Source organism: Cervus canadensis, chromosome 1 (assembly GCF_019320065.1).
Source record: "Cervus canadensis isolate Bull #8, Minnesota chromosome 1, ASM1932006v1, whole genome shotgun sequence".
Classification (NCBI taxonomy): Eukaryota; Metazoa; Chordata; class Mammalia; order Artiodactyla; family Cervidae; genus Cervus; species Cervus canadensis.
The window spans coordinates 36,100,427-36,125,112 of record NC_057386.1 but is presented as its reverse complement, the minus strand read 5'-3'; the positions used below and the strand labels follow the sequence as shown (position 1 = coordinate 36,125,112).

Sequence of the window (24,686 nt, the reverse complement as noted above, 5' to 3'; positions counted from 1 at the left end):
AGACCTATATGTTGTTAGTTCTAATCTTGTTAATTTAAGATGTATGTTGTGGGAGTGGATCTGGTAACAGTATATAAGGCCTTGATAAGACCAGCTGGGGGGGCACTCTCCATCCCCCTTCTGATGTCTATGTCAGTGAAGATTTCTCTGTCCCTTTTCACTGTAATAAAACTCTGCTATACAAAACTCTTGAGTAATCAAGCCTGGTCCCGAAGCTAACGCTTCTTCTTCGGAGATCGTGAATCCAGCATTGTTCAGCTATCATCTTGGGGGCTCGTCCGGGATCTTCAGGACAAGGTAAGAACACTCAGAGCTCTATCCTCTCTGCTTTCTCAGTATACACGTTTTCTGCTCTACTTGACTAACTCCATGGTGTGTTTGTATGAATGAATGACACGCCCTGCGTGAAGTAAGTGATGAGCCCTGCTCTGTGGTTTTGCGGTGCCTCATAATGACTGAAGGCAGCCCCCAAAAGGGGAGCCGTGTTGGGGGTTTTTACCGACCTGCCAATGCAAAGAGACACCCAACCTCCCTGAGAGGGGAGTGACCAGAAATGGGCGAAGTGTGTGTACCGAACTTTCCTTTTCTCGGTCAACTTTTCCTGGTCTCTTTGACCACTTCATAATTTTGTGGGGAATTAGAACTATTAACCTAACCTGTCAGACCATAGGCTTTCAAGGGACCTGTAATCCATGCCATCACAGTGTACTTTTACTTGGACCCTAAGCTTGGTAGTCATGGGGAACCCCAAACTTGCTGGGAGGCACATTCAGGAATGAGGCGGAACTCTAGCTCCAGCAGCAGTTTCAGGGCAAGGCAGAGCTCTAGCTCCAGAATTGTTTCTTAGGCTAGAGGTCACTCTCTTGGCTGCCTGCCTCAGGGGCCAGCAACCTGAAAGTGAGTCTGTCACGGCTTTGCCTCCAATCTATGTGGATAGAAGCATTGCTGGTGACCATGAGGACCCAGACCAGGAATTGCAGGATCTGGTCATATTGGAAGTGCAATGGGCTTCTTCTATTGGTAGTGCTAGCTCTTAGCAGACCAGAGAAGACTCTCTGATTGCTTCTCTATCAATTCCCTAGATACTCCTTTTGTGGAATCTGTGGAAATGACCTGGAAGGATTGGTCCTAGTAGCTTGAGAACAAACATCACTTTTTCCTCACTGGCCAACCCTTTTGCTATCACATATACTGGCATGGTGACACTCAGAAGGGACATCTTGGTTGCTGTTTATCCCTTTGTGACTCACCATTTCTTGAAGGACTCAAGCGAGGGTGTGCTAGGACTTTAGACTATGCTAAGTTGGCTGACATAGAACAGGGAGAGAAGGAAATTCCTGGTAAATTCTTAGATAGACTATGGGAGGTTCTCTGAAAGTTTACTGATGTTGATCCTGAAAATGCAGAAGAAGGAATAATCTTAAAAGATACATTTCTCACTCAGTCAGCTCCAAATATCTGCTGCAAGCTATTAAAATAGGCATTTGGACCAAATCAGTCTTTAGAAAGAGCTGTTGCAGCTGGCTCAGATGATATATTATGGTAGAGAATACAAGGAGGAAAAAAAGAACCAGGCAAAAGACTGAAGCCCCAACAATGGCTGTTAGACCCACTCTGAAACAGCCTGAGAAAAATGCCCAGAGGAACCCAGGTGAAAAGGGACAGGCTTGTTATTACTGTGGAAAGGAGGGGCATCTTAAGCGGGATTGCCTTCAGGCATCTAAGCAGCCCCTCAGGTCCATGTCCGGTCTGTAAAGGACCACACCTAAGAAGAGATTGCCCTCTGAGGCATACGCCCCAGGGGTCAGACTCTCAGGACAATCAAGACTGAAGGTGCCCAGGGATCCCCACACAAGTCCCTGTCCTAATAACACCTGAGGAGCCCCAGGTATTAATAAACTGTGGGGAACCAATCAGTCAGTTTTCTTTTGGACACTGGGGCAACTCTCTCTGTGCTCACTGAAGCCCCTGGCCCACTTTCCTCCTGATCCACTACCATAATGGGACTGTCTGGATGAGCCAAACGTTATTATTTCAATTGTCCCTTAAGCTGAAACTGGGACTCTCTGCTGTTTTCTCATTGTGCCAGAGTCTCCCCCACCCCTTCCGGGTCCAGACCTCTGTTTTCATGAATATGGAACCCTCTCTTTTTAACTGAACAAAATGTAAAAGTTTGGGCTGATGAAAAAACTGAGTCAAGCACAAAATACTGTTCCTATTGTTATCAAGCTCAACAACCCTCACTTATTTCCACGTCAAAAGCAGTGTCCCCTAAAGCCCGAGGTTAAGGAATGGGTGAAATCTTACTCATGGTGTAAGTGGGATCTTAAACTCTAAAGTTCAGAGTGGCAATGGTCCACCTTTAAAGCTGCTGTAAGTCAAGGGGTGTCGAAAGTTCTAGGAATAGAATATCACCTACACTGTTCCTGGAGACCCCAATCTTCAGAAAAAGTTGAAAAGGCTAATGACATTATTAAGAGGCATCTGTGTAAGCTAACTCAGGAAACACAAGACAGTTGGTTTAAAGTTTTACCCATAGCTTTAATGAGGGCTTGAACTGCCCCAAGAAGGAACTGTCTCTATGACAGACTGTTTTTGCACACAGATATTGTCATATATCCTGAAGCTTTAGAATTAACCATGTGACTCAGGTTTCAGCTTTTCAACATCCTCATCAATTGAAGCCTTCCCATGGTGGGTTTCTCTACTTCAGGGAAAGGACGTTCTTCAACTCTGCAAATACCTTCACCGACAACAATCATATGTGATGCTCTACTTGATCTGATGATATCTAATGATCCTAAGATGGACTGGTATAACATATTGTACCTTAACTATGGACATAATGTTACTTTTAATTTTGATTATGTTTTAATTTGGTTTAATTACTCTTTTGCCTTACATCTGTAACTGTAAAATGGGGTTTGTTTCTAGCCATCGGAAAGCTTTTAGGTTACAAATGGTTGTTCAAGCTCCTACAAGTGCCACAACCTCCTCCAACTGTTACTTGAGGCCCCTGGGTCAGAGACCCTCAATATGAGAGTTAGGAGAATATGTTGCCTCAACAATTTAGGGATGATGCTCCTCAACAGCAGGAAGTGGTCATGGGATGAAAATGATGCCCCTTTCCCTTGGCAATATAATTCTCCTAAAAGAAAAGAGGGGAATGAGAGAGTCAATTCCTAGGTAGGTTGATAAGTCTGGGGCCCCTGAGGAGGAAAAGGGGCCTAGGGCTCTTGAGGTAGGGGTCTGGAGTTCTCAAGGAGGAGAAAAAAAATGCTTTTTTCTTTAAGCCCAGAGCTGATGATTACACAATAAAACAACTCATCTTGCTCAAGGATATATTTTCCCTTAAATTCTGTACCAATGTATGACTCTGTACCAATATGGCAACAATGTATCCTGCTTAAGGGCATACTTCTCCTTCTTGAGAACCTTCGGACTAATCCTGTCATCTTAAAATGTGTATTATGGGAATGGGTCTGGTAAGATCTTTCTATTGTTAGTTCTAATCTTGTTATCTTAAAATGTGTATTGTGGGAGTGGGTCTACAAACTTGAGACATTCTTTTGGTTTACTGCAATAACCAACTAAAAAGTATATAACTCTCTTCCTAAGACTAGCAAGGGGGGAACTCTCCATCCCCCTTCTGATGTCTATTTCAGAAGATTTCTCTGTCCCTTTTCACTGTAATAAAACTCTGCTATACAAAATCTCTTAAGTGATCAAGCCTGGTCCCTGGTCCTGAAAATAAATCTTCTTCAGAGATCACGAATCCAACATCGTTCACCATATGCTATCACTTCTGCTGATGTTTCACTGACTGAAACAAATCAGGTGGGGAAGTCCAAGCCTACTTTGCGTTTAAGATCAGGATGTTGGAAAACAGTGCTAATGACCCAGTTCCTCAGCTGAGGCTCAGGCTGGTACCTCCTAAGCATGGGAGCAGAAGTGAGTGGTATATTACTTCAGACTGGAGAAATGAAGCCGCAGAAGCTGTACCCAAACTGCTGCAGAGGCTCCAGGCCACTGGCAAGACAAACAGCAGCAGAACTGCTAGCTAACAAGCTTGGACTGTGCAAGGCTCAGCCCTGAGAGATACAGTGGACATGCAGAAAGGGGAAAGAGAGTTTCAGTGCTTTGCAGGACACCTATCCAGCTCCTGATCCTATATTTACAGTGTCCACCCCAAGAATTCTGGGAATGCAAGACAGGCTGCCTCCCTGACGTCAGCTCCTCCCGATGGACAGGGCTTTTTGCTATCCTTTGGTACATCCCAAAGTGCCTTCTCTCTCAAAATGATGGTGTTGACTCATTCTGGCCGAGAGAAAAATTCCATGACTTTCCTGAGTGATCCCCAGCTGCTTGTCTCAGTACAACTGTGGGGCAGGCAGGGCTTTGCATGGGACAGAGCCCATGCATGGGATCCCCAGAGCCATGTCCAACCTCCCAGACCCAGTTCTGCAGCAGCGCCAGCCTGGGGCATCAGGACAACGGGTTCTCTCTGCTTTCTCTCTGGCAGGAGCACATACAGCTGCATCCCTCCCCTTGGAAGGCCTCCTGGGGATGTGCAGGGGCAAAAACACACTGCTGCACAGACACACTCCTAGACAAGGGTCTTTCTGCTGCCTGGCCAGACTCTTGGGAACAATATGCCTGAATGGTGGGGCTATACAGCATCTGTCCCCCTTGCTGGTCGCATCATCCACCTTTCCTTCCCTCTTCTGTGCCTTCAACCAGCTGTGTTGTGAGAACATAGAATGGGGTGTTCTTAGTTGGAGCCCACAGCCACCAGACTATATTTGGTGTCTGAAGCCCACATTTATTTTGTCTACAGATGAATCACAGGTGACCCTGTTGACCAAGATGCTGGGTTACCATCCCTTTTCCTTCTCTCTTTCTCTTTCCTTCCTTCTTTCTTTCTCTCTCTCACATTTACATTTGCAACCAGCTCTCAGGTGAGTTTCTTTCAGAAGGCACTGATTTGGGATCTGGTTGATGATTCCTGGCTGCATTATGAGTGTGTGCCCCAAAGGCTGACTCTTGAGGCCCCAAGAACAAGCATTGCTTAAAAACTGCCCACAGAGCTGTCCAGGAAAAGGGTGACCCCCAAGATCGGGTCAGGGACGTTAATTAGAAAAAATTTGCAACAGTACTCTGGCCAACAAATGTGCTAGGATTTCTGCTGGCTAAGGCTTCTCTGGAGCATGACCAGAGCGGCCCCCACAGCTGCGTCTACATCCTGTCCGTAGGACACCGGCAGAGGGAATGCCCTCTGCACCTCCTGCTTCAGCACTTCGTTCCTGGACAGCGCACTCCCACTGCCAATCACCCGCTCCACGCCCCACTCCCGGAGCTGCTGAAATGGAAGCATTGAATGCAGGTTCTGAATGATGCCTCTGCACAGGGCCCGGGTCACATGCCCCAGGGAGAGGTCAGAGGAGGAGATTCCGGTCACTGAGGCCAGCTGGTCCGGCAGATGCCTCTCGCCCAGCACTGTTGGAGTGATGGTCAGGCAGGTGTCTCTCTGCTGGGCAGCTGCCTGGATCATGCATGAGTACACCATGGATTCTTCAACCTCCAGGCCTGCCAGGGACAGAGAAGGTCTGTGTGAGTTCAGGCACCCCCTCGCTGCAGGCTGTAGAGTTCCCAGGGGGGCAGGAATGGGTTGACTTGCTGCCCCTCCTCACTGTAGAGGGCTGCTTCCTGGCTCAGAACTCACACAGTCTGGCTGACTGTGCTCAGCCCCAGACCCCAGCCAGCTCTGTTACTGCCCACCCCAACCCAGCCTTCAGGGAGAGATCTTGTATGCTGTATGAGTCCTAACCATCCCACAGCTGTGGGATGCTTGGTCCCAAGTGGGCCAAATGCATACACTGATCAGTAAGTATCATCACAGCTACTATTAGACTTATTAGCGGTGTCAGAGAAATCCCAGGACCACAGTCTAGCCTGCCCCTCGGCAAAGGTTGAGAACCACCAGTCTAGACCAGAGCTTGGAGTTCTGAATCACTCAAGGATCTTATTAAAACACAGCTTCTGGCTCACTGTGCCTGGGATGGGGCCCCAGCTTCTGCATTTGTCATCAGCTCCCAGAGTAAGCCAGTGCAGCTGGCCTGAGGACCATGCTTTTTGAGTAGAAGGTTCTAGATCAGTGCTTACCACCACGTGAGAGCATCAGAATCACCTGGGGAACTTTTAAAAATATATTTTATTCACTTATTTGGCTGTGCCCAGTTTTAGTTGCAGCACGTGGGATCTTCAATCTTTGTTGTGACATGCAAACTCTTAGTTATGACAGCATGTGGGATCTAATTCCCTGACCAGGGATTGAACCTGGGTCCCCTGCATTGGGAGTGCAGAGTCTCAGACACTGGACCACCAAGGAAGTCCCACCTGAGGAACTTTTACAAAATCCCATGCTCAGGCTCCCCCTTCCCCAAGTCAAATACTCAGCATTTCTGAGTAGGACAGTATTTCCAGTGCTGAGAACCTCCAACCAAAAGCCACTGTAGAGTCTCATCAGTAACACATTTAACTCCCATGTGCTGCAACTAAGACCCAATGCAGCCAAATAAATAAGGAAAAAAAGAAATAAGGCAAATCTCAAATACATGGGACCCAGAGGCTTATTGACCTAGAAAGTAACCCAGTGGGGCGAGAGAGAGCGGGCAAATTATCAGGATATTCTGCAGTCAAGGTTAGAAGTAGTACTCTCAAAAGAGAGTAGGCAATGGCAGCTCAGAAGATGAGAGTAAAGAAGGCTGCCAGCTCAGATCCGTACAGAAGGAAGGAATGTGCCAGAACCTGTTTGAGTCTGAAAGATGAATCTAGAAGCTTATTGCACATTCAGCACCAGGACACTGCCACACAGAAGGGACAAGCAGAGAACACACCCCTGAGTGGGCCACCCTTACCTAGATCCGCCATCCACTGGACCAGCATGTGGACAAACGTGGCCAGCACGTTGCCCCCATTGAGTGACGCTGCCACAGCCAGGTAAGTCCTGTCAAAGTACGGGAAGTAGGCAACTGGGGCTGCGGGGTCTGGAGTCTGTGCTGGCTGGAATCCTGAAGGCATGGAGGCTACCAGCTGAACTGAGGTGCTGATGTTGAGAACTGGGGTCCGAGGAAAGCAGAAGTTAGGCCTGTTGGGCTAACTCAGAGGCCACAAGTCACAATGGGGCTGGGGAAGTATGTCACAAATTTCTGGATACTCCTCCTTTCAGGAGGCAGAGACTAATTGAAATAAATCAACTGGACTTCCCAGGTGGCACTAGTGGTTAAAAAAAAGAAAAGCCTGCCTGCCAATACAGGAGACATAAGAAACACAGGTTCTATCCCTGGGTCAGGAAGAGCCCATGGAGAAAAAAATGGAACCACCCACTCCAGTACCCTTGCCTGGAGAATCCCATGGACAGAGGACCCTGGAGGGCTACAGTCCATGGGGTTGCAAAGAATCAGATATGACTTAGCAACTAAACAACAACAACAACAACAAAGGATACTACTGATCAGTTTTTAAACTAAAGTTTGAATTGTAATAGTTCCAACTGATGGAGGAAAAAAGATGTGATGACAAAGAAAACCCAAGTACGATGAATGAATTCTCTGTTCCCCTTGATAATAAGGCCCTTGATAACAAATGGGCTCTCAAAGTGGGCCCACTCAGCCTGGTTGCCTTGAGGATCAAATGAAACACACAGTCTGCAACCACCTTGCTGGGGCAGGCAGGCCCAAAGTCCAAGGTCTACTCTACCCCAGGAGGGGCAAATGACAGCCCCCAGACAATATCCAGCCTGGCCATATGTTTTTATATGGCCTAGGAGCTAAGAGTGGCTTTTGTATATATATCATTTTTAATGATAAGTTTATTGCGATGTATTATAATTCAAATAAATTCACCATAAAATATACCCTTTTCAAGTGTACAGTTCTGTGCTTTCTAGTATATTCACTATATACACTGTATATAGTATATACACAGGTAAACATCACTGTGATCTAATTTTAGGACATTTTTACCACTCTGGAAAGAAATCCCTTACAGGTTAGCAATCAACCCGCACTCCCAGTCCTTGACAACCATGAATCCTCTTTCTGTCTCCATGAATTTGCCTATTCAATTCTGGACATTTCCCAGGAATAGAATCATACACTATGTGGCCTTTCACTTTCCTTCCCATGTTGTAACATGTTATCTCTGTGGATATACCACATTTAAAAAATTCATTTATCAGTTGATGAACATTTGGGTTGTTTCTGACTTTTGGCTATTATGAATATGGCTATGAGGAAAAATTGTGTACAAGTTTTTGTGTGGACACGTGTTTTCAAATCCCTTGAGTATACACCAAGGAGTGGAATTGTGGGTCATGGTAATTCCATGCTTAACTTTCGGAGAACTGTCAGACTGTTTTCCAAAGTTCAGTTCAGTTCAGTAGCTCAGTCATGTCTGACTCTTTGCGACCCCATGAACTGCAGCACACCAGGCCTCCCTGTCCATCACCAACTGCCGGAGTCTACCCAAACCCATGTCCATTGAGTTGGTGATGCCATCCAACCATCTCATCCTCTGTCATCCCCTTCTCCTCCAGCCCTCAATCTTTCCCAGCATCAGGGTCTTTTCAAATGAATCAACTCTTCACATCAGATGGCCAAAGTATTGGAGTTTAATCTTCAACATCAGTCCTTCCAGTGAACACCTAGGACTGATCTGCTTTAGGATGGACTGCACCCTTTTACAACTCCGGTGGGATATTCTTACCTTTTTAAATGCTTGAAAAGAAATGAAAAGGAGAAGACTATTTCATGAGACATGAAAATTTTATGAAATTCACATTTCAGCCTCTATAAATAAAGTTTTATTGGAACACAGCTACACCCACTCACTTATGCATTAGCTAAGGCTGCTTTTCTGCCCCAACAGCAGTTAAGTAGTTGTGGCAGAAACTAAATGGCCCACAAAGCCTGAAATATTTACTACCTGGCCCTTTACAGGAAAACTTTGCCAACCCCTCTGCCCTGAAGGGCAGCCTCCACCTCTCTGTGACTCTCTCACACCAAATACAGGAATATTTGCACTTCTAATCAGATCCAAGAGAACTTTCATTGACACACACACAGTAACAAAAACCCTCATCTACTCATACGTTTCCTTGGTCATGGAGACACACAGAAACCAGCCAACTAGAGAGAGTCATTTTCCTCACCTGGCCCTAGAAAAGAAAGGCACTGGCCGTGCTCAGGGCTGAGCGTGTTCTGCTAGATGATAAGCTCCCTGGGCAGGGGCTTCACCTGTAGGGATGATGGTGGGGTTTTTTGTTTGTTTCTTTTGTTTTTTATTGGACTGTATTGCGGCCTGTGGGCTCTTAGTTGCAACATGCAGGATCTAGTTCCCTGATCAGGGATCAAACCTGGGCCCCCTGTATTGGGCGCACTGAGTCTTAACCACTGGACCACCAGGGAAGTCCCGAAGGTATTTTTCATGCTTGCAGGACAACGGTCAAGAGGACACTGAGACGGCTGGTTATGTGTGCCCCTCGGACCCTCACACAGAGCTGAGGCTTATGAGTCCCCGGTAGAGTCTGAGGAGAGAACCAAAGAAAGACTTACCAGCATCGGTCTTTTGGGCCATGCAGGAATAGACGGAGGCCTGCAAATCACCCAAGGCCACGCCCACCTGCGTCCCCCTTGGGATCTCAAACCAGGCCTGCGAAGTTCTTCCTGCCACGCTGCCAGGCTCCGCTACGTCTGGGAGCAGCTGGACGGGAAAGCCGGCGGCCGCCAGTCTGCAAATCGAAAGTGGACAGCCTATCCACCTGGTGCTGGGTCTTCCGTCTCCTGTTGCTTCCAGGAAACTGAGCAAAGAAAAGTGCCCTGCGACACACGTTCAAGGAGAGAGGGCAGAATCCAGTGTACAGAGGGCCCTTTCGCCTTTTTTTAAAACCATGAGATGTCTTGAGTTTTTTAAGAGTTTGGGATGGGCCTTCCAAGGAAGAACATAACCAGTTTAAGCAGAGGTGATCAGAAAGGATTGGCTAAGAAGCAGATCGGCATCTGCCCTCCTGTGTTTGAGGGGCGCACAAACACTCTGCAGAGGGGGGCAGTCAGAGTTTTAGAGCCAAGTCACAGTTGGTTAGCACAGGCCAAACCAAAGTCAAACCCATCAGTCTCCTGAATACCAAACGTAGTCACCACTCAGGGTTAGTGAACATGGGGCTGTCAATTTCATAAAACATGCTAGAAAGTCCTTTACCTGAACTACCAGGCGCTTTTTGTTTTATTACAGAGCTCAGAATTTGGGGCCTGGAGGAAGTGAATTTATGGACCTCTGGACCTGAAAAGGCAAATGATTGTTTCAAAAGAACTTAAAAGGTATCCCTCAAGCCTACTCCTTCCATTTCTTAACCCTACTTTTAAATATATTATAATAAAAATTAATTTTAAAAAAGAAAATGCATTTAAAATATTATCAAAAACAGTCAAATACCTACGATAAATTTAGTAAAAGATGTACAACTCTATGCATACAAACCATTATTAAAAGGAATTAAAGATTAAAAAATAAATAAATGAAATGCTTTTAGAGGTTTGTGTCATAATATATATATATATATAAAACGGTGGTGGGGAGGGATAGTTAGGGAGTTTGGGATGGACATGTACACACTGTTATTTTTAAAATGGATAACTGAGGGACACACAATTTTCACGGTCAGGAGCCTGCCGTGTACCCCTTTGCCTGACAAAGCAATAAAGCTATCCTTTTCTACTTCAAAAAATAAATAAAATAAAATGGAAAGCCAACAAGGACCTACTGCACAGCACAGAGAACTCTGCTCAATGTTACGTAACAACCTAAATGGGAAAATAATTTGAAAAAAAAAAGCAGATACATGTTTTTGTATAACTGAATCACTTTGTTGCACACCTGAAATTAACACAACATTGTTAATCAACTACACTCCCATATAGAATAGAAAGTTAAAAAAAAAAAATGAGATAAAATGTATTTAAAAATGAAAGTTGTCGTTTAGCATCTACGGGCTGGGTCCGGGATTCAGGAAGAACCGGGGAGGGCACCCCAGGCCCGGGCAACAGTGGAGGAGCAGGAGAGCGTGGCGTGGTGGCAGCACCCCTCCCCAAAGACTTCACTTTATGGTCAGGCCCACCCACGCCCAGGGGCTGGACAGACTGGGGTCTGTTGGAACCTGATTCTTGGCCTCATGGCATCCTCCACTATCCCCAGATGGGAACGCCCCACTGAAGCTCCCGCTTCAGAGATTCTACCTTTCAGCCTCAAGCCAGCCTGTAAGGTTATACTCACATCTCCAAGTTCCAGCTTTGGCTCCTGGTGTTGAAATAGCCCCAGCTAGCAGCATTCTGGTCGGACATCAAGGGTCTCGCCAAGCCGCACAGCATGGCAACCACATAGTCATGGATGGTGCCAGCTGTATCGTAGGACTTGAGGAAGTCCGGGCTGTTTGTCATACCCAAAACAATTCAGCGTGGTTTAATATTGACTGAAAGGCATGAGTCGCAGCTAACTGAGGGCGGTGTGGACTAGACATGGCATAACTGGGCAGCAACCAGAATCCCACAGCTGAACTTCCCAAGGTGATGAGGACCTCCAAACGCCTCCACGCCAAGCTGGCCGGAGTCAGCCTTAGGGGAGGGTATTCATAGGAGGACACATCATGCCTGGGAAAGCAGGACATCAACCATTCTGAGCAGTCCTGACCCCACTATGAACCCATCATGTGACCATTGGCAACTCCCTTACCCTCTCTGGCCCCTTCTTTTCCCCTCTGGGTTAGAATCGGATAACCAACAAGCTCCCTCTGCAAAATGAAGAAGCAGTGGTTCCAAGTCTAGGTCTTGAGACTGTATCCTGTACAGGGCCACGCTCACTAAGGGACAGTCCAGTGTGGAGTGATGATGACCGGCTAGAGGTACAGCTCCCTAGCCACTCTCCTGCATCAAAATCATAGTGCTTGGGCTCAGCTGTGTCTGACTCTTTGCAACCCCATGGACTGTAGCCCTCAAGGGTCCTCTGTCCATGGGATTTTCCAGGCAAGAATGCTGGACTGGGTTGCTATGTCCTTCTCCAGGGGATCTTCCCTGACTCAGGGATCAAACCCACGTCTCCTGTGCCTCCTACACTGCAGGTGGATTCTTTACCTACTGAGCCATCAGCTAGCAGCTCTCATTCCCCTGAAAATCCATCATCTGATTCAAAGAACAGTTGTCCGTACCTATTTTTCAAAAGCCAGAAGATGGTTGCACAGCCAAACCCCGTGGCCACGCTGAGATGGGACTCCGGCTGCGGCAGAGAAGCCAGGAACTCGCTGCTACACCGGCCGTCCTGCCACGTGACCAGGTGGCTCACAGCTCTAGGCTCGAACACAGGGGTGGCCCCTGCCTCTGTCCATGCACAGCCTGGAAGGAAGATGACCAAAAAAGGAGAATAGGGCCACTGATGGGCAGCAGCATGTCCTTGAGACGACCCTGCTAGTGACCTTACAGGACGGACTTCATCACCCGTGACAATGCTTTATTCACACACAGGGGTCCTGACCAGGACCCGGAAAAGCAGGGAGTGGATGTACCTAGAGATGGTTACAGTGAGTGAAGTCAGTCAGGCACAGAAGGACAAGTATCATATGACAGCCCTTATATGTGGGATCTAAAAAACAAAAATGGTACCCATGAACTTATTTACAAAACAGAAATAGAGTCACAGATGGGGAAAACAAATATAGTTACAGAGGAGGAGGGGAAGGGATAAATGGGAGGTTAGGATGGACAAATACAAACTATTATATATAAAACCGATAACTGGGGACTTCCCTGGTGGTCCAGTGGCTAAGACTCCATGCTCCCAAAGCAGGGGGCCTGGGTTCGATCCCTGGTCAGGGAACTAGATCCCACATGCGGAATTAAAGATTCCGCATGGCAGATCGATCTAAGATGGCGACTGTGGAACCGGAAACCATTCCCACTCCGAATCCCCCGCCTACAGAGGAAGAGAAAACAGAATCTAATCAGGAGGTTGCTAACCCAGAACACTATATTAAACACCCTTTACAGAACAGATGGGCACTCTGGTTTTTTAAAAATGATAAAAGCAAAACTTGGCAAGCAAACCTTCGATCGATCCCTAAGTTTGATACTGTTGAAGACTTTTGGGCTCTTTACAACCATATCCAGTTGTCTAGTAATTTAATGCCTGGCTGTGACTACTCACTTTTTAAGGATGGTATTGAGCCTATGTGGGAAGATGAGAAAAACAAACGAGGAGGACGATAGCTAATTACACTGAACAAACAGCAGAGAGGAAGTGACCTCGATCGTGTTTGGCCAGAGACACTGCTGTGCCTTATTGGAGGATATTTTGATGACTACAGTGATGATGTATGTGGAGCTGTTGTTAACGGTAGAGCTAAAGGTGATAAAATAGCAGTATGGACTACTGAATGTGAAAACAGAGAAGCTGTTACACATATAGGGAGGGTATACAAGGAAAGGTTAGGACTTCCTCCAAAGATAGTGATTGGTTATCAGTCCCATGCAGACACAGCTACTAAGAATGGCTCCACCACTAAAAATAGGTTTGTTGTTTAAGAAGACACCTTCTGAGTATTCTCATAGGAGACTTCATCAAGCAATCGAGATTTGGGAGCTGAACCAAAGCTTCTTCAAAAGCAGAGTGGACTGCATTTAAATTTGATTTCCATCTAAATGTTGCTAAGATATGAGAGAAGTCTCATTCACCTTTGTCTTGTACTTCTGTGTTCATATTTTCTTTTTTGGCTAGAGTGTCCATTATCCCAATCAAAGAATTACAATACACATCATCCCCAGAATCCATAAATGTGTTCCTGGCCCACTCTGTAATAGCTTAATAGAAATAACCATTACAAACACATTTGACCCATCTACAATATTAAAAAAAAAAGAAGAACTTGCATTTCTATACCTTACAAGAGAATGATTTTGTTTACGTTCCATTGTATGCAGGAGCATATTTTGCTGGTTTGAAAGAGTATGATGCATACGGTTTTCTGGCAATTTTCTTTGTTCCTTTTTACAGCATTATCTGTACTGTACTCTTGCTGATGGCTGCTAGATTTTAATTTATTTGTTTCCCTACTTGATAACATCAGTGATTCTGATTTCAGTTTTTCATTTGTTTTGCTTTAGTTTTTCTTTCTCATGTAACATTGGTGAAGGATCCAGGAATATGACACAAAGGTGGAATAAACATTTATTTTGTGCATTCTTTGGTAATTTTTTTTTTTTGTAACTTAAACTACAACGCTTTGCTACAAATTTATGCATTTCATTCAAATCAGTGATCTATGTTTGTGTGATTTCCGAAACTTAATTGTGGATTATAAAAAAGGTAACATCATAATTACATTCCTAATTAGTATGTCTGTTTTTGTATCTTTATGCTGTATTTTAACACTTTGTATTACTTAGGTTATTTTGCTTTGGTTAAAAAATTGGCTCAAGTAGAAAAGCGGTCCCATTCATATTAAGACAGTGTACAAAACTGTAAATAAAACGTGTACAGTGAATTGTCTTTTAGACAAAAAAAAGATTCCGCATGCCACAACGAAGATCAGAGATCCTGCATGTCACAACAAAGACCCGGGGCAGCCAAACAAATAAACAAGATTTTTATTTTTAAAAAATATTTAACTAAAATAAATAAATAAATAAAAATATTTAACTAATAAGGACCTACTGTATAGCTCAGGGAACTCCACTCAAAACTCTGTAATTGTCTATATGGGAAAAGAATCCAGAAAAGAGTGGTATAGGTATATGGATCACTGATTTACTTTGCTGCGTTGTAAATCAACTACTCTCCAATAAAAGTTATTTTCAAAAACAGAAAAAGAAGTAGAGCAGGGAAGTGGTCACAAATGTATGTACCTGAACCTTTTTAAGTTTCACCTGGAAAATAGGGGTAAGCGGGCAATGGGATGGCCCCCCTTAGGGTAATCTACCCTCAAAGCCACATTTCTGCTTAAAACAGGGAGTCTAACCCCTACACTAAAACTGGACATCTGCAGCTGTTTTTTTTTTTTCAACCCTTTTATCTGCTTCCAAAACTCTTTTGACCCTTTTTAAAAAACTCCTAGGACTATCATTTTTATTTTGTCTGTGTTATAAAACAGAGTTCTTACCATGTACCAGGGATTGTTCAAAGCACTTTCAAAATATTAGTTTATTTAATCTACACATTAGCCTTACAACATATGTGTGGTAAGAGCTCTAGAGCACAGGCTCAACAGCTCTGGCTCACGGACTTACTTGCTGGGAGGTATGTGGGATGTTCCCAGATCAGGGATCAAACCGGTGTCCAGGGAAACTCCCAGGAACAGTATTTTAAAAAACCAATTTTCCACTCCCTTTGCCAACTCTTGACATTCTCAAACTGATTTCTTACAATCCAATGAGTAGAAAAATGATTTCTCACTGTCATTTTCATCTGCATTTCCCTAATTAATAGTGACACTGAGCATCTTTTCAAGTGCTTATTAGCTATTTGTACTTTCTCTTCTAGCATCTGCCTATTGGTTTCCTTTGCCCATTAGTCCACAGGGCCATTGGTCCTTTCTTTGTTACTCATTCTTCATAGGCCCCCAGCTTCATCCTTTGTCTACTATACACTAGTGAAAATGTTCTCCCTGCCTGCTGCTGGCCTTTTAGCTTGGTTTTATGATCCCCACTTGTCTCCTGCCATTACTGAGCCCGAATATGGAATGTGGAAACTGGCATAACCACAGGCCTCTCAAAAGACACTAGTCACTCCCTCTCCTCTCCTCCAATGGGCTCGCCTGTGCCCTCATGGAGGCACTTAGCTCTCTGCTGGGGTTGCTGGTGTCCGTCTGTGCTGACCGCCTTGAGTGAGCCCTGGCAGAGGAGGGCTGAATCCCCATTCCTATGTCTCCTGTGGGGCCCAGCATGGAGCCTCAAGTATTGCAGATTCTGAAATCAAACCAAATTATGGCCACTGTTAAAAGCAGAACGACTTGATCTCAAATAGGATTTCACTTGCTCCGCTAAGCGGGTTATCATCATGGTTCAAATGGTGGCTCTCCTCCTCCCCATAAACAGAAACCAAACCAAGTAGGTGGGCAGGCGGGCTCCATGAAATATTAAGAAGCTCTCTCCGCCCATATGGATAATGGTTTGTGTGGTTGTTACAGAGTCCAGGAGATGGGCAGAAGGGAAGGCGTGTGACCAGACCACAATCATTAGATCTCTGCTGTCCTCTCTGGGAAGGGTTTTAGTATTAAAAGGATGTTTATTCTCATTAATGCAAAATTAAGGAGTTTAAAAAGCTTTTACAACCCAGACTCTCCCCGAGAGGTCAGCACTAACACCCTGACCGGCCTTTGGCTCTTGCTACTGATCGGAGCCAAGCAGCCCCTGTGGGCCCTGCTGGTCTGACGATGGGCAGACAATGAGAGAAGAGGAGGGGGAGAGCCTGGGCTGGCTTCTGCACTTACCCAGGCCTATCCTGGGGACTGATCAAAGGCTGCATCACCAGACCCCCATCAAGCTGCTCAAAAGCAGGTCGCCACTCACTTGGCCTAGGGGAATCAGAATTGCTGATCCTCCAGGCAAAGGAGGGGTGAATCCCATGTTCAGATCTCCTTAACTACCACCCCTCCCCCAGTAGCCACCATCCTCTGCTTAAAACACCTGCAGTAAAACGTTGATATTTTTGAAGCTGGGTGATGGGTGTGTGTTGGTTCATAACAACATTGTTCTCCCTACTTTTATGTCTATGTAGAACTTTTATATATATATATAATTTTATTTATTTATTTATGGCTGTGCTGGGTCTTCATCGAGGTTTCCCTGATAGCTCAGTTGGTAAAGAATCTGCCTGCAATGCAGGATACCCTGGTTCAATTTCTGGGTTGGGGAGATTCCCTGGAGAAGGGAAAGGCTACCCACTACTTCACGGGCTTTTCTCTAGATGCGGAGAGCGGGGGTTACTCTTCGATGCAGTGTGTGGGCTTCTCGTTGGGGTGGCTTCTCTTGTTGCAGAAGCACAGGCTCTAGGGGAGTGGGCTCAGAAGTTGGGGCCTCCAGCCTCTAAAGCACAGGCTCAGTAGTTGGGGTGCACAGGTATAATTGTTGGGCAGCATGTGGGATCTCCCCAGACCAGGGATCAAAACCATGTCTTCTGCATTGGCAGGTGGATTCTTTACCACTGAGCCACCAGGGAAGCCCCGAACATTTTAGAATTTTTAAAAAATTTTTTTCATGCTTGCCATAACAGAAGCTCACCACTTCCTACAGGAGCATGATCCTTCCTTCCTTGGACATTCTGTTGGGCTGTTCCTCCCTTCGTTGAGCTTCTGTGGCTCTGGTCTTCCCAGAGACCTTTCAAAGTTCAGTGTCTGAAGTCAGACAGACTTGGGTTTGAAAGCTGGAGTCACCACTTGCTGTCATATGACCCTGAGCATATTATTTTATAATCTCTCTGAACCTCCACTTCTCATCTGCTCAAGAGGGACAATAATGTCACCTATGTCATAAGGGTGTTGGGAAAATTCGATGAGATCACACAGGTAACACCCTAAGCTCTGCACCTGGCATGCAAAGTGCTCATTGCTGTTTTTCTGGCTTAATTCCCCTCCTGGAGGCCAAAGAGAACAAGCCACCCACATCTACACTGTGGCAGAACTTTTGAAATAAATAACCAATTAAATAATGCTTAGCAACAGTGCCCATGAAAAGGACATGGAACTGAAAATTCACAAATATCTGTGATGATGTTAAAAAACAAAAACTATGCTCAAATGCAGAAAAATTTCCTCTGTGTCTTGACATCTGAAGCTACACTAATCTCTTGGTGTCGGCACTGATGTTCCAAGATACCCGTACAAAGAAAGAGAAAGCTATGAAAAATCCTCTCGACTGAATCCAACAGAGAATCAGAAGGGATTCACTCTTCACCCTCTCCCTGTTCATGTATAATGTGTGAGTGGACAGTTCACTTTATTTCATCTTTGAACAGGACAGGATGCTCACAAAACCCAAGAGGACAGCCTGACCCTTCACAGAGAGTCTTTGACGGCACGTTTCTGGTTACTGGTGAGGCAGAAGATAGATGAGCCCCAGGCTGAGCAGCTGGAGTTTGTCCCCTGTGGACAGACACTCCAAGATGAAGATAATAGCAGGAGCGAAGGGGAGTTGCACCCTGTTCAGATAAAAGATTAATAAGAGACCGAGACTTCCCTGACAATCCAGTGGTTCAGACTCCATGCTTCCAATGCAGGGGGCATGGGTTTGACCGATGGGAACTAAGGTCTGGGAACTAAGATCCCACAACCCCACATGCCTTGTAGCCAAAAAAGAAAGAGAGAGACCGCATATTTCTTGTTCCTGAGGTCAAGGAGACATTCCCAGTTACACATGCGTAAAAAGGCTCCTCGGGGGTCAAAAAGGGAGGGAGTGCCACCCCATAGTAGGTGATGTCAACCTTCCCATAGGCCTCTTCCCTAGAATGCATCTTGACTAAGAGATGCGCACGCACACAAGAGGAGGACCCTGAGATAAACTAAACATGGCAAAGCAAGATGATTAGCAGCCAGAGGAAACCCAGAAGAAATGCCCCATATAAGTGATTCAAACTACCACGGGGGCACAACTCTTTCCCTGAGCCCACCCGTGCATCTATCCACACATACCCTTTTTCCTCCTAACAAGCAATTTGCTTGTTTCACTGCGTTTTGTATCTTTGGGGAAATTCCTTTCTACAAAGCTGACAGGCCAGCACCTTGTCACGGGCTATGGGTCTAGGGGCTAGGATTCAGCTCTCTCACTGCCTCACCGACTTCAGTCTCTGGCCAGGGAACCAAATTCCTGCTTTAAGCCGTGCCACAGGCTGAGGCCATCGAAGATCACAGGGTGACTGCTTTTGCTTTGTTTTATTTCAATGTGGACCATTATTAAAGTCTTTATAGGGCTTCCCTGGTGGTTCAGTGATAAAGAATCTGCCTGTAATGCTGGAGATGCGGGTTCGATCCCTGGGTTGGGAAGATCCCCTAGAAGAGGAAATGGCTACCCACTCCGGAATACTTGCCTGGAGAATTCCATGGACAGAGGAGCCTGGCAGGCTACAGTCCATGGGGTTGCAAAAGAGTTGGACATGACTGAGCAACTAAACAACAACAACATTGAACTTGTTACAATATTGCTTCTGTTTAACACTGGGGTTTTTTTTTTGTCCTGGAGGCATGTGGGATCTTAGTCCCAGAACAGGGATAGAACCCATGCCCACAGGGTGACTGTTAACAGAACATGATTGCCCCCAAGCCCAGCATACCTTGGCCTGTTTTCCAAAACATGACTCCATGCATCTGCCCTGACACGCCGATGCCACAGACCTTCCGGAGCTGCTCCCGGGGAAGGGCAGCGAGACACTCGTGGAGGGCCTGGATGATTCTCCTCACATCCTGTTCTTGCCCCTGGAAACAGAATAGGACAGGCTGGGCAGAGGCACACAAGGGAGGAGAGGAGGGCAGAGGCGGCAGGGACTTCCTGCGTGGGGGCTGCCTAGCTAATTCCCCTGAGGTCACTTCCAGGACCTGCTGACTGGGCCTCAGGGGTGAGATGTGGGCCTGAGGGGTCTCCCCCATCTCCTCCTGGAGCAGGAATGTGGCGGGCAAGGTTCTACTCCTCCCTTTACTGATGAGGGAGGGCTTGACCCGGGTTTGATCCCTGGGTCAGGAAGATCCCCTGGAGAAGGAAATGACAACCCACTCCAGCATTCTTGCCTGGGAAATCCCATGGAAGGAGGAGCCTGATGGATTACAATCCGTGGGGTCTCAGAGTCAGACACGACTGAGCAGCTTCACTTACTGATGAGGAGCCGCTGCAGCTCAAGTTCAACCAATGGCCGGGCTCTGCCCCCTGCTGTGGAACAGTCTGAGCTGAGAAAAGCGCTGCCCTGCCCTACAGGCACTTACAGTCCAGTTGTGCTGTGTGCTGAGCTTAATCACTCAGTCGTGTCTGATTCTTCGCAACCTCATGGCCTGTAGTCCGCCAGGCTCCTCTGTCCATGGGGATTCTCCAGGCAGGAATACTGTAGTGGATTGCATGCCCTCCTCCAGGGAATCTTCCCAATGCAGGGATCATACCCAGGTCTCCGGCATCGCAGGCGGATTCTTTACCAACTGAGCCACCAGAGAAGCCCGAGAATACTGGAGTCGGTAGCCTATCCCTTCTTCAGGGGGTCTTCTGGACCCAGGAATCGAACTGGGGTCTCCTGCATTGCAGGTGGATTCTTTACCAGCTAAGCTACCAGGGAAGCCCTATAGTCCAGCAGGAAAGGAAAACACAAGAAAGATGTGCTGCAAGGAGAAATAAGGCAAGGTATATAGAACGCTGGGGTAGGAAAAGGATGGAACACAGCAGGAAAGACATAGACAAGAGAGGTTTCTTAGGAACTTCCCTGGTGGTCCAATGGCTAAGACTCCGAGCTCCCAATGCCAGGGGCTCAGGTTCGAGATCTAGTCAAGGAACTCTATCGCATTTGCCACAGCTAAGAATTTGCATGCTACAACTGAAGATCCCTCATGCCACAACCAAGACCTGGTGGAGACAAATAAATAAATAAATAAATTTTAAATAAAAACACTTGTAACTTATTTTCAAAAAGAAAGAGAAGAAAGCCTTCCTGGTCTAAAGCACTGACAACAGGCGCTAGTGGTGGCTTCCGATCACATTCAGGCAGGCATTTCCTAAATGTGCTGAGGGGCCAGAATTTGCTCCAGGGGCATTGCAGGCCTCCCCTCCTTGGAGCAAACGCTTCATCTGTCAGCTGGCCTTGGGCTGTGGCAGTTCTTGGCTCCAAACAGATATGACCAAAGGATTAGAAAGAAGGAAGGTGAGGAGGGGTAGGATGGGGGAAAGAATGAGCAGGGAGAACAGAGCATTTTCTTGAGGAGGCAGCCCCACATCCTAACAAGGCTCTTTTTTTGGACCACCGAACCACTCGGCATGGTGTGGTCAATTAACTAGTCAATCCTAAAGAAAATCAATCCTGAATATTCATTGGAAGGACTGATGCTGAAGCTGAAACTCCAATACTTTGGTCACATGATTCACAGAACTGACTCCTTAGGAAAGACCCTGATGCTGGGAAAGATTGAAGGCAGGAGAAGAAGGGGATGATAGAGAGTGAGATGGCTGGATGGTATCACCAACTCAATGAACATGAGTTTGAGCAAATTCTAGGAGTCAGTGATGGACAGGGAAGCCTGGCATGCTGCAGTCCATGGAGTCACAAAGAGTCGGACATGACTGAGCAACTGAACTGAACTGAACTCGGCACGGGGGATCTTATTTCTCAGACCAGAGATCAAACTCGTGCCTCCTGCAATGGAAGCCTGGAGTCTTAACCACTGGACTGCCAGGGAAGTCTCCTAACAAGACTTTTTATGCAGAAGAGACTACAGGAGAACTGACTGGGCAGAGAGGAACTGCATAGATCAGCATGATCCCCCAGGAGGGAAGAACTAAGACAGCAGGCAAAGGAAGAAGGAGGCAGGGAAGAGACATTTGTTTACACCTGCCGTGTCCAACCCAGCAGTGATTAGCCACACAAGGCTAGTCCACATCAAAAACTACACACCAGATTTCAGATTTAGTAGGAAAAAATAAAGCACAATCTCTCATTAATAATTTCATACTATTACATATTGAAATGATACATTTGGATACATTGGGTTAAATAAAATAGGCAATGAAAATTAATTTCAGGGTTCCTTTTTACTGTTTTTTTAATGTGGCTGCCAGAAAATTGAAAACTACATGAGGCTCACATTTCCATCGGACAGTGATGGTTTACAGAGTTCCCACGTGGCCGTCAGTTCTCTACGAACCCAGAACAGAGAAGCTGTTCTCTATATGGCCCAAAGTGGGTGAGCTGTGTGGATGGGGACAGCGGAGGAGGGGAACAGGCTGAATGGAGTGAAGACAAGGAGACAGTCAGTGTACAGCAAGTTTTAGTGGTGAGTGTGATGGGGGAGTAATTCTTGGACAGACAATGGGTACACCCACAGTGTAACAAGACAGGTGCTGCCCCCATTCCTTGGTTCAAAATATCACGTTGTCTAAATCTAGATCAAATCCTAGAACTTCAGATTGGAAAAAAAGAGCTTAAGAACTCATTCAACCCTCCTCCTCCCCACTCCTTTTACAGATGGGGAAATGGAGACCCAGGAAGGAAAAATTAATAGCACAGAAAGGGTTGCAGAGGGAATTTCCTGGCATTTCAGAGGTTAGGACTCGGCACTTTTCCTGCCGTGGGCCTGGGTTTGATCCCTGGTCTGGGAACTAAGATCCCACAAGCTGTGCAGCACAGCCAAAGAAAAGGGGGTAGACAGAGTTTCCCTCAAAAATCCTGCTATTTTAAATTTGCAAAGAGCTAAAAGTCTGACCTTCCACATAGTTGCCAAATTTGGCCATGGAGTACACAATGTTTCTAAAGAGTGAGAAATGTGGACAGGAGGATGGAACAGAACCATCAGGTATTTCTATAGGTCAGTAATTCTTACTCCAGGGGTGATTTTTGTCCCCTGAGGGCATGTGGCAATATGGAGATATTTGGGGGTGTTGCAACTGGGGGGGGGGGGGCGGTTCTACCAGCATGCAATGGGTTAGAGGCCAGGGATGCTATTAAACAACCTACAACGTACAGGACAGCCCCTCACAACAAAGAATCATCCAGCCATCGAGTATCAACAGTGCCAAGGTTGAGAAATCCTGCTCCAGGTGAAATTACAATAGTGCTGTTTGTCCCAGAGCGCAACACACATGTGGAGGATGCAAGGGAGGAGGCTGTTATGAACATCTCCTAAACCCCTCCTTAGCAGGTGTGGAGCACTGCGTGTGCCTGTAAACAGAGAACAGCATGCTGAACACTGGAGGAAGCAGGGAATGTGGCCCTGTGTCTACAGCCAAGATGTGGCACTATCTCAAGAGAAAAAGGGCACTGCCTAAAACCCACTTCCTGGAATCTTGGCTCTGCTGCTCTGCTACACTGACGGGGTCCAAGCTGATGCTGCCTCCACGTCAAGGTCCATGAAGTGAGATAACGATTCTAAAATGCCCTGATGCTCCAACCAAATTAATTTTGAAAGACTCTGTGAAAATGTGATCCTGAAATCTTTATCCTCTGAAGTGCTTCTGAGCCAGATGGACTCTGGGGACTTTCCTGGCAGCCCTGTGGTTAGAACTCTATGCTTTCACTGAGGAGGGCCTGGGTTTGATCCCTGGTTGGAGAACTAAGATCCAACATGATGCAAAGTGCAGCCAAAAAAAAAAAAAAGATGGAGTGTGAACCCTAAAGAACTGAGCCCAGTTATGTAGCAAGAGCTTGTGAAAAACAAAGTTCTTGGGAATGGAGTTTGGCTCAGAAAATCGAGGTCTGTGGCCGGAAGTGGCCATAGAGGTTATCTATTTCAATTATAAGAACAAGCAGAGATCCAGAAAGTCATGAGGTTACAAAGAAAGTTCCTTGATATTAATTTCTATTATCAATAAATTGAACATTGAGCTACCTTTTTCAGGGAATGAATGGACTCCATCTCTGAGGATTAACATCCTTTCTGAACCCACCTCTTACAACTGAGCCTGCTGTGGTGAAATTCTCAATTTCTGTCTCGTAGCTTTCACAAGACACTAGTTTTTGTGTAGAAATATCAATCTGAACTTCTCAATGTCGACCTGTCCTAATGTCTTTCCTCCAAGCTCTCTCAGCCTTTGGGGTCAAGGGACTTTTGCTAGCCAAATGTTTGAGTTCCTCCACCCACAATCTATACCTGTGGGATGAGACAGGGGCAGGTTACACCTGGTTTTGCATCTGATTTCTCAAGGAAAACAGAGACACTGCCCTAGGAAACAAAGTGAATCCTGAATTTGAGGACAGGAGGCAGATGTGAGGAGCAGAGAGCCACAAGAATGAGAAGGCGGCCTGCGATCACTCCATATGCAGGAGAGCAATTTTCCCACAGGTCAGCGTACAGAAGGTGAAGGGCAGAGAGCACGGGGATCTAGCGCCGAGGGCAAGGCTCCCAAAGAAGGCCCGAGAGTGGGCAGATCGGTGCCAGCAGGTGGGAAAGCTCCTGGGAAGAGAGCTATGGAATCGAGGGAGTTGCATCAGGCAGGCAGAGATCAGGCAGGCAGAAATCAGGCAGGCTGGAGCAGTCAGGGAGACTTCATCGAGGAGGGAGAGGGTGTCCGGAGGCTCCTGGAGGCGGCGCGGCCCCAGGGAGCTGCCTCACCTGGGGCCCCGCCGCCGCGCTCTGGGCCGCCGTCTCGGCCCGAGCAGCCCGGGCACAGCTCGCCAGTACCACGAACTCGGAAGGGTCGCCGGGCGCGGCCTCCACCAGGGCCGCCTTCACAGACGTGGTGCCCAGGTCGATGCCGAGAGTGACAGATCGTGCAGCCATGACAGCGTCCGCGCCAGCACCCTTCACCCTGGACCTAGGCGCCGAGGCGGGCCCTCGCCTCCCAATCTTTCCAGCCTCGCCCAACACACAGAATTCTCGCCTTCCCATTGGTTGAGGAGGGCTGAGTTCCGCGCACTCACACGACGGGCCCCAATTATAGGCGGATCCGCGGGGAAGACAGGACCTAGAGGCC

At 46.7% G+C, this 24,686-nt stretch overlaps 1 protein-coding gene and 1 pseudogene across 1 annotated transcript; one reads left to right on the top strand and one right to left on the bottom strand.

The window, feature by feature from the left end:
* Positions 1–2,520: 2,520 nt before the first annotated feature.
* On the bottom strand, positions 2,521–24,573 carry SHPK (sedoheptulokinase). Its single transcript, XM_043477758.1, has 7 exons — positions 24,326–24,573; positions 19,363–19,504; positions 12,257–12,440; positions 11,329–11,481; positions 9,615–9,790; positions 6,918–7,118; positions 2,521–5,586 (listed from the first exon to the last, which is right to left on the bottom strand). Exons 1-7 carry the CDS (start codon positions 24,491–24,493, stop codon positions 5,174–5,176), a joined length of 1,437 nt encoding a protein of 478 aa, XP_043333693.1. The 5' UTR covers positions 24,494–24,573; the 3' UTR covers positions 2,521–5,173.
* Positions 12,940–14,365, top strand: LOC122447291 (annotated as a pseudogene).
* Positions 24,574–24,686: the final 113 nt, after the last annotated feature.

Excerpts from the sequence above, each read along its gene's own strand:
- SHPK (XM_043477758.1), bottom strand. The coding sequence starts at position 24,493 with ATGGCTGCACGATCTGTCACTCTCGGCATCGACCTGGGCACCACGTCT. Across the intron at positions 19,505-24,325 it reads GCGCGGCGGCGGGGCCCCAG|GGGCAAGAACAGGATGTGAG; the intron begins GTGAGGCAGCTC and ends TTCTGTTTCCAG. Across the intron at positions 9,791-11,328 it reads CAAAGCTGGAACTTGGAGAT|ACTGGCGGCCGCCGGCTTTC; the intron begins GTGAGTATAACC and ends TTCGATTTGCAG.